Source organism: Oryx dammah, unplaced genomic scaffold, assembly GCF_014754425.2.
Source record: "Oryx dammah isolate SB20612 unplaced genomic scaffold, SCBI_Odam_1.1 HiC_scaffold_26, whole genome shotgun sequence".
Lineage (NCBI taxonomy): Eukaryota > Metazoa > Chordata > Mammalia > Artiodactyla > Bovidae > Oryx > Oryx dammah.
This window is the reverse complement of record NW_024070210.1, coordinates 64,882,815-64,895,230: the sequence shown is the minus strand read 5'-3', so window position 1 is coordinate 64,895,230 and position 12,416 is coordinate 64,882,815. Positions and strand designations below refer to the sequence as shown.

Below are 12,416 nucleotides of genomic sequence, written 5' to 3'. Positions count from 1 at the left end.
AAGTGAAAGTCGCTCAGTTGTGTCCAACTCTTTGCGACCCCATGGACTGTCCATGGAATTTTCCAGGCCAGAATACTGGAGTGGGTAGCCTTTCCCTTCTCCAGGGGATCTTCCCAACCCAGGGATCGAACCCAGGTCTCCCACATTGCAGGCAGATTCTTTACCAGCTGAGCCACAAGGAAAGTCCAAGAACACTGGAGTGGGTAGCCTTTCCCTTCTCCAGGGGATCTTCCCGACCCAGGAATCAAACCAGGGTCTCCCACATTGCAGGCGGATTCTTTACCAACTGACCTATCAGTGAAGCCCTGATATGAAGCACATGTTATGATGCACGTGTTGAGGCATCTCATCTCAAAACAATGGGTGTTAGCCACAGGCTATCTGAAAGGTACGGTTATGTTCATAAAACAGGTCTGGAACCACTCCAGGTCCTTAGTCTTCCAGAAAAAGATAATGACTCTGTCCTCTTTCAGGTTTTAAAGTAAAGGCAGGACACAGAAAGTAAGATAGTGCGCTCTCAATGACATAAGTGGAAACGAGAAATAACACTAGCTCCAGTGGAACACTGGTGATTTATGTCAGAGCAGAACATGGGGAAAAAAGAATGCAGTTCACAAGGCTTGCTTTGAAAAATACATTATGTTTAGAACTCTATTTATATTAATAGATATCACTGCACTGAGCAATTGATAATATTAAAGTTGATTTTCAGGACACCCACTAATATTTCAAATACAAATAAAACGAAATTTTTAAAAAATTCACTTACACATAAAAACCTACAGCAAAAAGGCCAACATAATGTTCACCATCTTCCTCATCCTCTCCACTGCGACCCCCAAACACCTGCCAGTTGCTGTTTTTCTTTACCTCTTTCAACAGGTTCATCAACTACCCAGGTCTGCAAGGCCTATCAACTTCACCTCTACAAGGTACCTGGCAAGGGCCCTCTCCCAGAGTCCCCGGGGACCCCTCAGCTGGTCTCACGCTATGTGTCCTTCCATGTTTGCCATCTGTTACCTTAAAGCACATCTCCAGTGCTGTCAGACTGGGGTTTAAAAAGTCCTCATGAAGCTGGACTACAAAATATGAAGCCAAACTCCTAAGCATGATTTTCAAGGGTGTGCTTTCCATTTGTATTGAAATGTTTATTTGCCAATAGACATTTCTATCACATGTCTACTTTACTGGTGATAAAATGGAATCAAATAAATTTATTGAAAAATTAAAAAAAAGTTTTAATTGAGGGACTTCCTTGGTGGTCCAGTGGGTAAGAATCCGCTTTGCAAGGCAGAGGACAAGGGTTTGATCCCTGGATGAGGAACTAGGACACCACATGCCTTGGAGCCTGAGAGCTGCAACGGGAATCCCACATGCAGCAACTAAGACCCAATGCAGCCGAATAAAATAAATATTAAAAGAAAAAACTTCTTAAAAATTTTTTTAATTGAAATTTTATTTGACCCTTCTCAATTATTCCTCTGGAGGTGCTGACGAAAATGCACTTATCATACACGCAACGTATTGAAACAGCTTTCTTTTAACTAGGAAAAGCACCACACACATATTCATTTCTAACACTCAAAGTCAAGGAAAACGAGGGTATCATCCAGACATAACAACCGCATAGAGCTCTGACGAGGCCTGACTGGGTTACAGAAGTCAACGGCGGTTCAGGTGGCCAGGGAGAACCCGCCCAAGGCCGGAGGACCAACCCAGGCTCAGGTGACCAGAGGACCAACCCAGGCATGCTCTGTGTCACCAGACAACATAGCCGTGCGTTCAAAACACTGAACGTGAGAAGCATGCAGGGCAGGCAGAGCATGGGGTCGGTGGACAGTCTCTTCTGGGACTCAACACTGCACGTCAGTGGAACACACTACACAAACGGGCAACACAGGCAAAAACAAAGCAGGGTCAGCCCTAGAAAACTCCCAGTGGCCTAATCCTGAGCCACAGGGTCACAGACGCGATTCCTCCTGGGAAGGAAGGCGGAGCCCTCTAGCTCACAGTTACCCTAGTGAAGCTGCATCCAACAGGGCAGCTCAGTCCAAACGCATGTGATAAACCCCCAGTGCTGAACCTGGCGGGGGTACAGAGATGAACAGGGTAGCGCTCACTTCCCTTCTTTGAGTCACAGGGCAAAGAACAGTGTTTCTCAAAGCAGCAGCTCCTGATTCGCGGTGTCAGAATCACTTGGACTTATTAAAAATGCCCAGTCCTGAGCCCAGCTCCCAGAGATTCTGATGCAGTGATTCTGCAGAGGTGCCCTGAAATTTGCATTAAAAATTTTTTCCATTATATGAGAAATTTACCTAATTCCAAAGCTAAAACTATGAGAAGTCCATCCTGTCCACTTCACCTTGTTCTCTTCCTTCTGCTGTAAGTAACCATTTTAATCATTCTTGACTTATTTTTCCATTGTTTCTTTGGAAAACAAATAAAAATGATTCGGTATACACACATACAGATACACACACACCCCTACATTTTTTTTATAGGTTCTGAATATACATTAAAGTTTGAGAACCAAGCTCTAAATCAGATATAATTTACTGGATTTACTTTGGAAAAACTATTTAAATTTTCAGGTTCTTCCTCTGGAAAAGGGAGTTGTTATTATTGCATAAATGCTTACTACATCTAAGTACTCAACAATGAAAGCCCTTACTATTAGTCAATTAAACAAATATTTAATAAGTATCCATTATGAGTCAGGAACTCTTCTAGGCACAGTAAATAAGCCTATGTACAAAACAAACTTGTTGCTCTGAAGGAACTTATACTCTAATATGGAATGACAGAGGCAATAATAACATATAAAATAGCAGTAAGAGGCTTCTATGATAAGAAGATAAGGCTGAGTAAAAGAGTAGCACATTGGTGGATGTGGCATTTTCTTCTATACACAATAGCTCGGTAAAGGCCTTGCTGATTTATGTGATATTTCAGCAAACAAAATAAGGAATGAGCTGTATATCTAGGACAAGAGACTGTCAGGCAGAGGAAACAGCAAGTGCAAAGGCCCTGAGATAGTTACATGCTTTGTGTGTTCATGGAACAAGAACAACCATGTAACTAGTAGCAGAGGAGCAAGGGATAAGACCATAGGGAAAAACAAGGAACATAACTAGAGGCCTGATCATGACAGGTGTTGCCAGTCATGTTAAGGACTATGGAACAGTTGTGATGTGAAGCTACTGGAGAGTTTTGAGCAGAGGAGAGATGCAAATAGATGACATTTTCAAAGGATCTCTCTACCTCTATGTGGCTAAAAGATGGCAAATGGCATAATGGCAAACCCAGGGTGATGAGTCACAAGAATATTATAGTCATTCAGATGACAGAGACTGGTGCCTTCATCAACAGCAGTGAACAGTAGAGATGGAGGGAAGCGACTGGATTGTAGAATTTTTCAGGAGGTGGAACAGATATTTGCTGATGGATTGGATGTGGTGTATAAGAGAATAAGAGATGTCAAGGATAATTCCAAGGCTTTGGGGTTTAGCCAAATGGGTAAACAAATGCCATTTCTGTTTGCAGAGATAATGGGATACAGGGGGATGGGCACGTTTGAAATCAGGAACTCTTTTGGCCATGCAACCAGATATCCAAATGAAGATGCTGAAAAGGCAGCTGGATTCTACAACTCTGGAGTTTCGGGAGAAGTCCTCCTCCTCCTCATCACCATCAGTATCTTCCTCACTTCCATGTCCCAGAAGATGGGATTATGGTGGCTCTATGATGTCATCCAGCTCAAATACTGAGGTTCCTGGATGAATAAGGTCACAATGCAGACAGAAGGGGTAAAAACTAGAAACAGAAATATTTACTGCTGCTAAAGCCTTATAATAAAGTAGTTTTGAGGCACAAGGCAGTAAATGGCCTCTCATAGCCCAATACCTAGCACAGCAATCTCGTAGGCAACAGGTGTTTCTCCTGTTTTGCTGGAGTTTAGACAGGCCAAAAGCTACCTACCATTTCAAAAGCTGTTTCTGGAAAGCACAGGTACAGAAAATCTTTATAGTAACAAACTGCAGTTGGTGAAAGAGCCTGAAATATGTGGACCACTAGTCCCACAGGGTATCAGGGTCAAGGATTCTGACAAGCTAAGTGGAGTGTGGCAAGCGGCTGCACCCATCCTTTTCAGAAACATATGTCTGAGGCTGGGTGGATTAGCCTTCCCTCCATAATCACATATTAGGCAGCATAAGTCTCTGTTATCATTTATCTTGTATTGTAATCTGTTCACATTTCTTTGTCTGCCACTGTGTGTCCCAGGAGCACAGGCACTGCTTCTTACTCACCTTTGGGTTCGTTTCTAGCAGAGAGACTGGCCCATGCAGGCACTTAATACACACTTGACAAAGAAACAGGGGAGTGATCCCCTTTGTGCTGAGTGTCAGCTCTTTCATTTTTTCAATTTCTTTTTTTTTCTCCTCTATTTATTTTAAATTTTTACTGAGAGCATTTAATGACAGAAAAGTGGAAGTTTTCTTGAGATACCTGGAGGAAGTAGGATTCTCTTCTTAACCCTAGGACAGATTGCTGTGGAGGTGTGACTTTAAAAAGTCCCAGAGCTAAACAACCACACTGTTACTCTATAGCACAGGGGCCTATATTCAGTATTTTGTGACAACTATAATGGAAAAGAAGATGAAAAATAAGGTATAATATATGTAAGACTGAATCATTTGCTATACAGTGGAAATTAACACAACAGTGTAAATCAACTATATTTCAACAAAATAAAATTTAAAAAAGAGGTCCATGGCAGCTGGGGGAGGGTGGGGGGTGCACACATTAGTGAGATATGTAGTGAAGGCACCTTACTGAAAAGGATGTGAAGAACTCTGACTGAGTGGCACTGTCCATGACAATGAATAGAATGCCAGCTACCACCAAGATTCCACCAGGCCCATGATGATACTCAGCTCAGTATAAGATCTGATTAAGGTTCTGAGCCACCTTGATTTCTAGGACCTGGACATTAACAGGAAAGACTGAAAGTACTTCTGTTTGGTCTTTGGTTATCAGACACACAAACACTCGTGGATAGGAGCATGATGTTCACAGGAGTCAAGGTTTATTTCAGAAATCATTTGTATTCTAGAACAGAGACACCTGATCTTGCTTTCTGTACTGGCCAATCCCAAGTGGATCATGCAACGTTTTATGGGTTAGGTTTCCTGACAGCCTGAAATGACCCTCTTCTACTTATAGGAGTTAGGTAACTTGGGCATTTTGATTATGAGACAATCAACCACTTGGCTAGATTAAAAGTGGAGAGTAACAAGTTAGCTACAGTAATTAGAAGTAAGTGATGAGTGACGATTAAGGGGGAAAAGACATAGCTGCTAACTTGTTCAATGCAAAACAAGCAAACAAAAAGCAAAACAGTGTTGTCTTTCACCTGGAAAACAACACAGTCTGGACATGTTCAAGCCCCTAGCCGTCTGAGAACTTATGTGGAACTTTGTTACCCAAACTAAAGACTTATTGGGAACAGAAATGAGCCAAAACCGAGTAGTTAATAGGGAAAGTTCCACCCCCAACTCCCTACCGAGAGCAACGGCAGGTGAACATCCCTAAAATGCCTGGATCCCCGGAGATCGCCCAAACAGCTCCACCGCCCTCGCTGTCAACAGTGCTCTGGCTCCCCTCATCCTAGGCCCCTCTTGGAGGACGCCCGACCAGAGTCCACACAGCCAGAGGCCGTCCACTTCCCTAGCCTCGTGAAAGGTCTCAGCCGCTCCCGCGCTGACCCCACCTGGCCCCTCGTCTCACCCCAGGCAGCCAGACAGTCGATCTGCAGAGGCAGCTTTTCTAGGATCGGCACCGGCTCGAAGGCGTCGTGCATGACGGCAGGCGCAGTCGCCGCCACAGCCTCAACCGGATTGTGCCGGGTCGGGTGTGGGGCCGGAATCAGGACCAGGGAAGAGTGGGGACCTCGGCTACTGGCCCTTGGGCAATAGAGCCATCAACAACACCGGACTTCCTGCAGAGTTAAGCCCGCCCCTTCCGCAGCTGAAGTTCCGCCCCTTCCGCCCCCGGTTCCCAGCGCTATCTCCAGGAGTGATCTGGTACCTGGGCTCGCGTTTTTCGCTGGACCATCGTGGAGCCCGAGTGGTCATGGGTTTAACAAGGTGGAAAAGGAATCTTAATCTTTGAACTGTTTTGGGCATCAGAGCTTGATGAAGAATTCAGGCTTTGGAGTCAGTTAGACTTGGGATGGAGACCTGTTATTTAGGAAATGAGCTCAGGAGCTGTGGCTTTTAAGAAACAATTTCTAGAAGCCTTAGTTCTGTATCTGCAAAGTGATGGTAGTGTTGTGTACCTAACCTTGTGAGCTGTTAGCAACAGCTGACATTCTAAGCACTCAATCAATGGTAGTATTACCATTATAAACCCAACTGATTCGCAGTAACTTTCCCTTGTATTTTATTTTAGGGGCTTATCGAGGCCAGTGCTTCTCAAAGTATCGTCTCTAGGTCAGCATCACCTGAGAACTTGTTAGAAAGGCAGTCCCAGACCTCATCCAGCCCTACTGACTCAAACACTGAAGGCGGGGAGGGGTGGGTGGTGGTTCAACTGTGTTTTACTAAGTCCCCAAGGTGAGTCCATGAACTTTTATTTAAAGTTTGAGAACGAATGCAAGAATGATCTGTATCTGGCAGTTTACCTCCAAGAAAACAGCTAGTATGCCATGAAGTGAAGCATTTGGTTTAAAGCAAAATGTAAAAGAAAAAAGGAGCGAGTCTGTGATATAACCATATTAGAAAACAAAAACCAAAACCTACAGCCCTGGTCACTTTGTTTCTTCATCTGTAGATGAGGAATACTGTCCCATCTTTATCAAATACTGTTTCTGACAATCAAATGAAGTATTTTCTAGTAAGAAACACAAAAATTTCTAAAGAAATCTTGGGGCTAATTTTCCCCATAGAAACACCACCCTGAAAATTTAGAATTACCAGCTCTTCTGCTAGAAGTCCTGCTACCTTGTAGTTCCAGTTCAAGACCAAAATAAACAATGTAGACTCAAGTTGGTTACAGGTCAATGTGATAATATAAATTCCTTCTGAACCTAGTCTAAGAACTGATACACTACAGCCAATCACATTAACATGTCATGAGAAAACAGAATTAACAGGCTATAGAATTTGTGCTATATACCCCTGCTTGTAACAGTAGGTTTCTGGGAATTTCCAGGCGGTCTGGTGCTTAGGACTTGGCACTTTCACTGTTGGTGGGGGAACTAAGATCCTCCAAGCCATGTGGTGTTTCAAAAAAAAAAAAAATAGGGGTTTTTGCCTAGTTTCAAATTAATATCTAACCAGTCTCAAAAAACATGACCAATTATCCTGCTGCATTATGACCACTATTCACTTGCTGAGTTTTGGTGTGGAAGAACAGAAGCACACAAAGTTAATACCAGCCCTTTGCAAATGGGTTAACCTGAGAATAGACAGTTTGTACTATTTCTTAAGAAATACTCTCTAGGTGATTTTTGTTGTTGTTGTTAATCACCATACCAAACAGCTAGAGAAATGTTATATAAATACGTTAGTGAAGATTGTAGTCATGTGGTCACTGATTTTAACAGAAAATAAGACAATATAGAATAAAAACCATGGAAGGAAAATTCAATGAGAGTGTGGAGAAAGGGTCTTCAGAGAAAGTCTTGGAAAAAAAGTGACAAAAACATGAATTTTGTTAAAACTTTTTAATATTAAAAAGTGGCATGAACTTTCTATGTAGAACAAAAAATCTTGGGAAGGCAAAATTGGACAAACTCATTCGAACAAATAATAGTGCTTCAAATGAATCCCATCACCTTGTGATGTTTCTTATAAACCATCCCTAAGCCAACACCAGATACAAGTACAATCCTAAAAAATGAGCAGCAGTCCAGGGCCTCCACATTATTTCATGCAGAAAAAACTGTTTAAGAAAGAAGGACCTGTTTCCTTTATATTAGCTCCTGCTTCTGAAGCATTATAATCCCTTTAGCAGGGTGCTCACTCACATGCACTTATGATGGAGTGCCTTTCTGCATCTAGTGCAACACCCAGTGAAAGGCATGAAGGCAAACAAAGCACTGCCCAGGACTCCACAATGCTGCCCTTGAAGGCTTACAAAACAGTAGTTAAAAGTTCTGGAGTGTGCACCACATTGCCAGCAATGGGATGTGTCACCATAGCAGATGTCAAAAGAGTTAAGCTAATATTTCTCTCTAAAGTACATCTGAAATAGAAAAATCTTTAATATACACCATTTGTAAACAAAATTGCACTTGATTTTGCTTCTTCAAATGATCTAAAATCACACTGTAACAGTCTCTCTCTCCCTTTGTTGTTTGTTGTTGCTCTTTTAATCACTGATAGAACTGTGGCTCCTTAACGCAGGACTTTTTTTTTTTTTTTCCTCTAAACTACCTCTGCAAGATTTAACCTTGTCTTCCCAGGAAATGCAACGATAATTAACAATTTCACCCATCACCTATGTAATTCCCTAAATAAATAAAAATTACAGGCAGTTGCTCCTGGATATTACATATTATGGTGTTGATGTCACAGTTCTTCAGAGGATGTTAAATTTTTTAGTTTGACAAATTAAACAATTTAAACATTATAGGTTTAGGAACAACATACACAAGTTGCATAAACATCCATGTCAGGGTGTGGGAGGGAAAGGGGCATCAATGCTGCAAATAAAAAACTTGTAGATTCTTTTCATCCTATGAACTTGTTTTCAAGAGAATGTTCTCCTTGTTCCAACACCTCTCGCCAGCTCCAATGCACAAAGATCAAGGAACAAATCAAGATGTCATTGCCTCCTTTAATCCCATGGAGCAGTGCAGTGACTAACATAGAAGCTATCTCTCCAGGTCCTAGCCATCCTCAGTTGCAAATCTTCCCATTCTTTACTCCATTTTGGACCTTTCGAAGTGCGTGATCATTCGTTCCTAGGGAGGAAAAAGTTATTTTAGGTATATTAATTTTAAATGGTCTACATTCCAAATATATTTTACAAAAATGATCACAGGTTTTCTTAAGTACTTGCTTATGTTCATTGGCTATTTAGAGCAATGCTTCCTAATCATCCATGAAGATTTTGAAACATACAGATGTCCAAGTCCAAAGATTAACTGAAGCAAAATCTCTAGGGTTCTGGACAAGAAGCCATAAATCAAAAGGAACTGTGTATTTTAGAGTCACTTAAGCTTTAATAAAAATGTGTACCTCCTGTGATTCAGGAATTTAACTTAATGAAAGAGTCAAGGATATGGGCAAAGATTTAGCTTCTACCATCTCTACTATTCTAACAATAGTAGGAAGAATTGTGTCCAAAAATATAAGACTGTATAGACAAACTACAGTATATCCTGATTAAAATTACATTTGATGAAGAAGTTCTAGACATCTGTTGCACAACAATGCACATATAAATTAACACTTTGCACTTGAGAAAGGTTAGAATGGTAGATTTTATGTGTTTTCCATTATAATTTTTTAAAATCATATAAAGAATTACATTTGATTATAAAACAGTATTTATAATATGCTGTTTCAATTGAAAAAATTAATGTAATACTATTAAATTTCACAGTAACTACACAGGAATTTTACATTAGAATATTCTTCATTTTTCCCAAACTCTGACAGAACTGTAAATCCTTTTGCAATATGATCAATTACATCAGAAAATCTATCCTTTTCATATTTTTTTCTTAGAAATACCCCTCCCTGAAGCTCTCTGTTTTCCTGTTCCATTCTGGACTAACTGCTCTCTAAACCTGTTGCTCAGCTGTCACTGAGAATTTCTTACATCATCATCCTAAGAATTTATCCCTGCCTCTGTGTCAGATCTTTGATTTCCTGGATCCAAAGTCTTTCTCTTCATAGCTCTCTCACATTCATATATTTTATGAATTAACATCTACATAGTAGTTTTACTTTAGAATACTTTCTAATTTTATTTTAGAATACATTTCCTGAGAAAGCACACATAGTATGCCAATTGTTTTATTTTTTGCATGACTGAAAACATCTTTATTTTACCCCCAATTGATAATTGAGTATAGAATTCTAGTTTGAAAATAATTTTTCTCAGAATTCAAATACATTGTTCTATTATCCTCTAGCTTCCAATGTTGTTGAAGCGTCTGATGTTGTTGAAGAGTCAGACTCTTCAACTCTAGTCCTTTATCTGTTTCTCTTGTAATTCATTTAAGCTCTGGAACCATTTTTTCATACATGAAAATATAAAACTATGAAGTCTGCCACCAAAAGTACTACAATAAACACATATTCCCTGAACAGCATAGCTGGGTTTCACATCCTCAGCCCTCTCTCGTTGAAATATGGATGTTGGAAAGCTGAAGCCAAAAGGGAAATCCTGAAGGCCAACCCATTATAAGCAGAAGGTGGCGCCCAAGAGAAAGAACTGAGAAAACGCTACAAAAAGCCAAGTGTTCTGTAAGCAGGCTTGTCTGAATGGTAGACTTCTCAGTTAATTCAATGCATAGAACAGCTAAGGAATCTGACATTGTGCTGCACTACACAGCCAGTGAGTGGGAAGTGACGAAACCATTTTTTAACAGTCAATCCAATACAGTAAGTCACAACTGGGCAAAGGCTTTTAAAAGACTTTCTGAAATCAAGATAACCTAAACATTCAGAACATGTCTAGAAGAGGTTTCCATGAACTCAGACTGCAAGTCTTATATAAGACTTCATGAGAAACCTTCTAGATGAAGTGTATGGAACCATATTAAAAGAATAAAAATCAACATAAACATTTTGGTGTTGTTCAGTCTTGAAGTTGTGTCCAACTCTTTGTGACCCCATGGACTGCAACAACATAAACATCAGAAGTATACTAATTATCCTTATTATCTGTAAGATAGTGGCACAGATAGTACTGATAGTAGGTAAAAAAATCAGGCCATTACTGAGTCAAATAAATCAGTGTTCTTGAACAAAAGACTGATGACTGCCTATTAAGCCACCAGACACAAAGTTTATGTGTTTATTATTTGATTACTAACCTCATCTGAATCCAGAAGGGCTGGAAGTGCTCTACAGAGAGAAAAACAAACTGATAAATGTAAAATAAAGCCATAAATGGTTCATAAAGGACAGTGGAATAATGAGTACAATTTAATGACATTTCAGGAAAAGACAAAAAACCCCACAAGAATCAGTTACTAAAATTGTATGCACTTTAATAGGACCAATGTTTAATTAACATTATAGACATCGAAAGGAACTCAAAAATTCCAAAAGGATTTACCCCATTGATTTTAGGAAGACCTATAGCTACATCTTTCTGAGTAGAAATGTCATCTGAATGAACAATCTGGATTACTTTCATTTGTATTAATACATCATTCCTAGTTTTTAGTTTCTAACATCTTTTAATGTTTTTAATACTTTAAATTATTTCCAATAATTTAATCTTTTACTTTCAGAGTTAACTACAAGCATTCTCATTACTATGTTCTTCAGCTCAATTCATTTAAAATAATAAAATACTACTTTGAAAAAGTATTCTTGTGGTAATGATTCAAAAACTTACACATCTGTCACAGAAGAAGGAACATTTTCTTCTACCCACTTTAAATCATCTTCCTGCTGAGAACGCATAAATGCCAGATGTTACTAAAATGCACCAAAATATACATCTCAAGTAAGGATCTAAAGAGGTTTCAATTTAATCTTTTGTCACTCTGAATTAGTATATTCACATAACAGGACTGAAAACACAGAAGTCAAATAATTTAATTTGAAAAAGTAAACTATACATACAAAATATAAAATGGTATCTTATATCCCTAAATGCTTTCTTTTCAATAGTGTAATACCTAGAGTTCTTACTTCATGTAAGCTTTGAGCCTTAAAAATAAAATAAATTCTAAAGGCCTTTTAAATGTAGAGTGAATGCACAGTTATGAAGGAAAAAAAAAGATGACTGAAAAAAATCTTGATCTTTTTTTCTTTAAAAAAAACAAAAACCAAAGTATAGTTGATTTACAATGCTGTGTTAATTTCTGCTATATGGCAAAGTGTTCAGTTACACACACATATATATATATATACACTTTTTCATATTCTCTCCATTATGGTTTATCAGAGGATATTTTTAAAAAGTTATATTGGAGTATAGTTGAATTTCAATGTTGTGTTAGTTTCAGATGTAGAGCAAAGTGAATCAGTGATATATATATCCACTTGCTTTTAGATTCTTTTCCCTTATAGGCCATTGAAGACTAGTAATAAGTAGAGTTCCCTGTGCTGTACAGTAGGTCCTTGCTGTTTATCCATCCTATATATAATAGCTTGCATTTGCTAATCCCAAACTCCCAATCCTTCCCTTCCTCATCCCTCCCCACTTCCAACCGTAAGTCTGTT

The 12,416-nt window shown here is 39.4% G+C and overlaps 2 protein-coding genes across 5 annotated transcripts in view; both read right to left on the bottom strand.

The window, feature by feature from the left end:
• The window catches only part of VPS39 (VPS39 subunit of HOPS complex), a 45,978-nt gene extending 39,978 nt beyond the window's left edge, over positions 1 to 6,000 (bottom strand). The window contains exon 1 of one of the 2 annotated variants that reach the window (XM_040226850.1): positions 5,788 to 6,000. In XM_040226850.1, coding sequence (XP_040082784.1) covers positions 5,788 to 5,860 — 73 coding nt within the window. In that variant the 5' untranslated portion in view covers positions 5,861 to 6,000. The remainder of the gene's footprint in view (positions 1 to 5,787) is intronic. The other variant, XM_040226848.1, reaches the window with a different exon arrangement.
• Positions 6,001 to 7,711: 1,711 nt separating this feature from the next.
• TMEM87A (transmembrane protein 87A) overlaps positions 7,712 to 12,416 on the bottom strand; it is a 39,711-nt gene continuing 35,006 nt past the window's right edge. For 2 of the 3 annotated variants that reach the window (XR_005718728.1, XM_040226846.1), the window contains 3 exons: positions 11,584 to 11,639; positions 11,054 to 11,084; positions 7,712 to 8,968 (listed from right to left, as the gene is read on the bottom strand). Coding sequence is in view for 2 of the 3 variants with exons in the window: in XM_040226846.1 (XP_040082780.1) it covers positions 8,927 to 8,968; positions 11,054 to 11,084; positions 11,584 to 11,639 (129 nt within the window). In the remaining variant the exon portion in view is untranslated. The remainder of the gene's footprint in view (positions 8,969 to 11,053; positions 11,085 to 11,583; positions 11,640 to 12,416) is intronic. The other variant, XM_040226847.1, reaches the window with a different exon arrangement.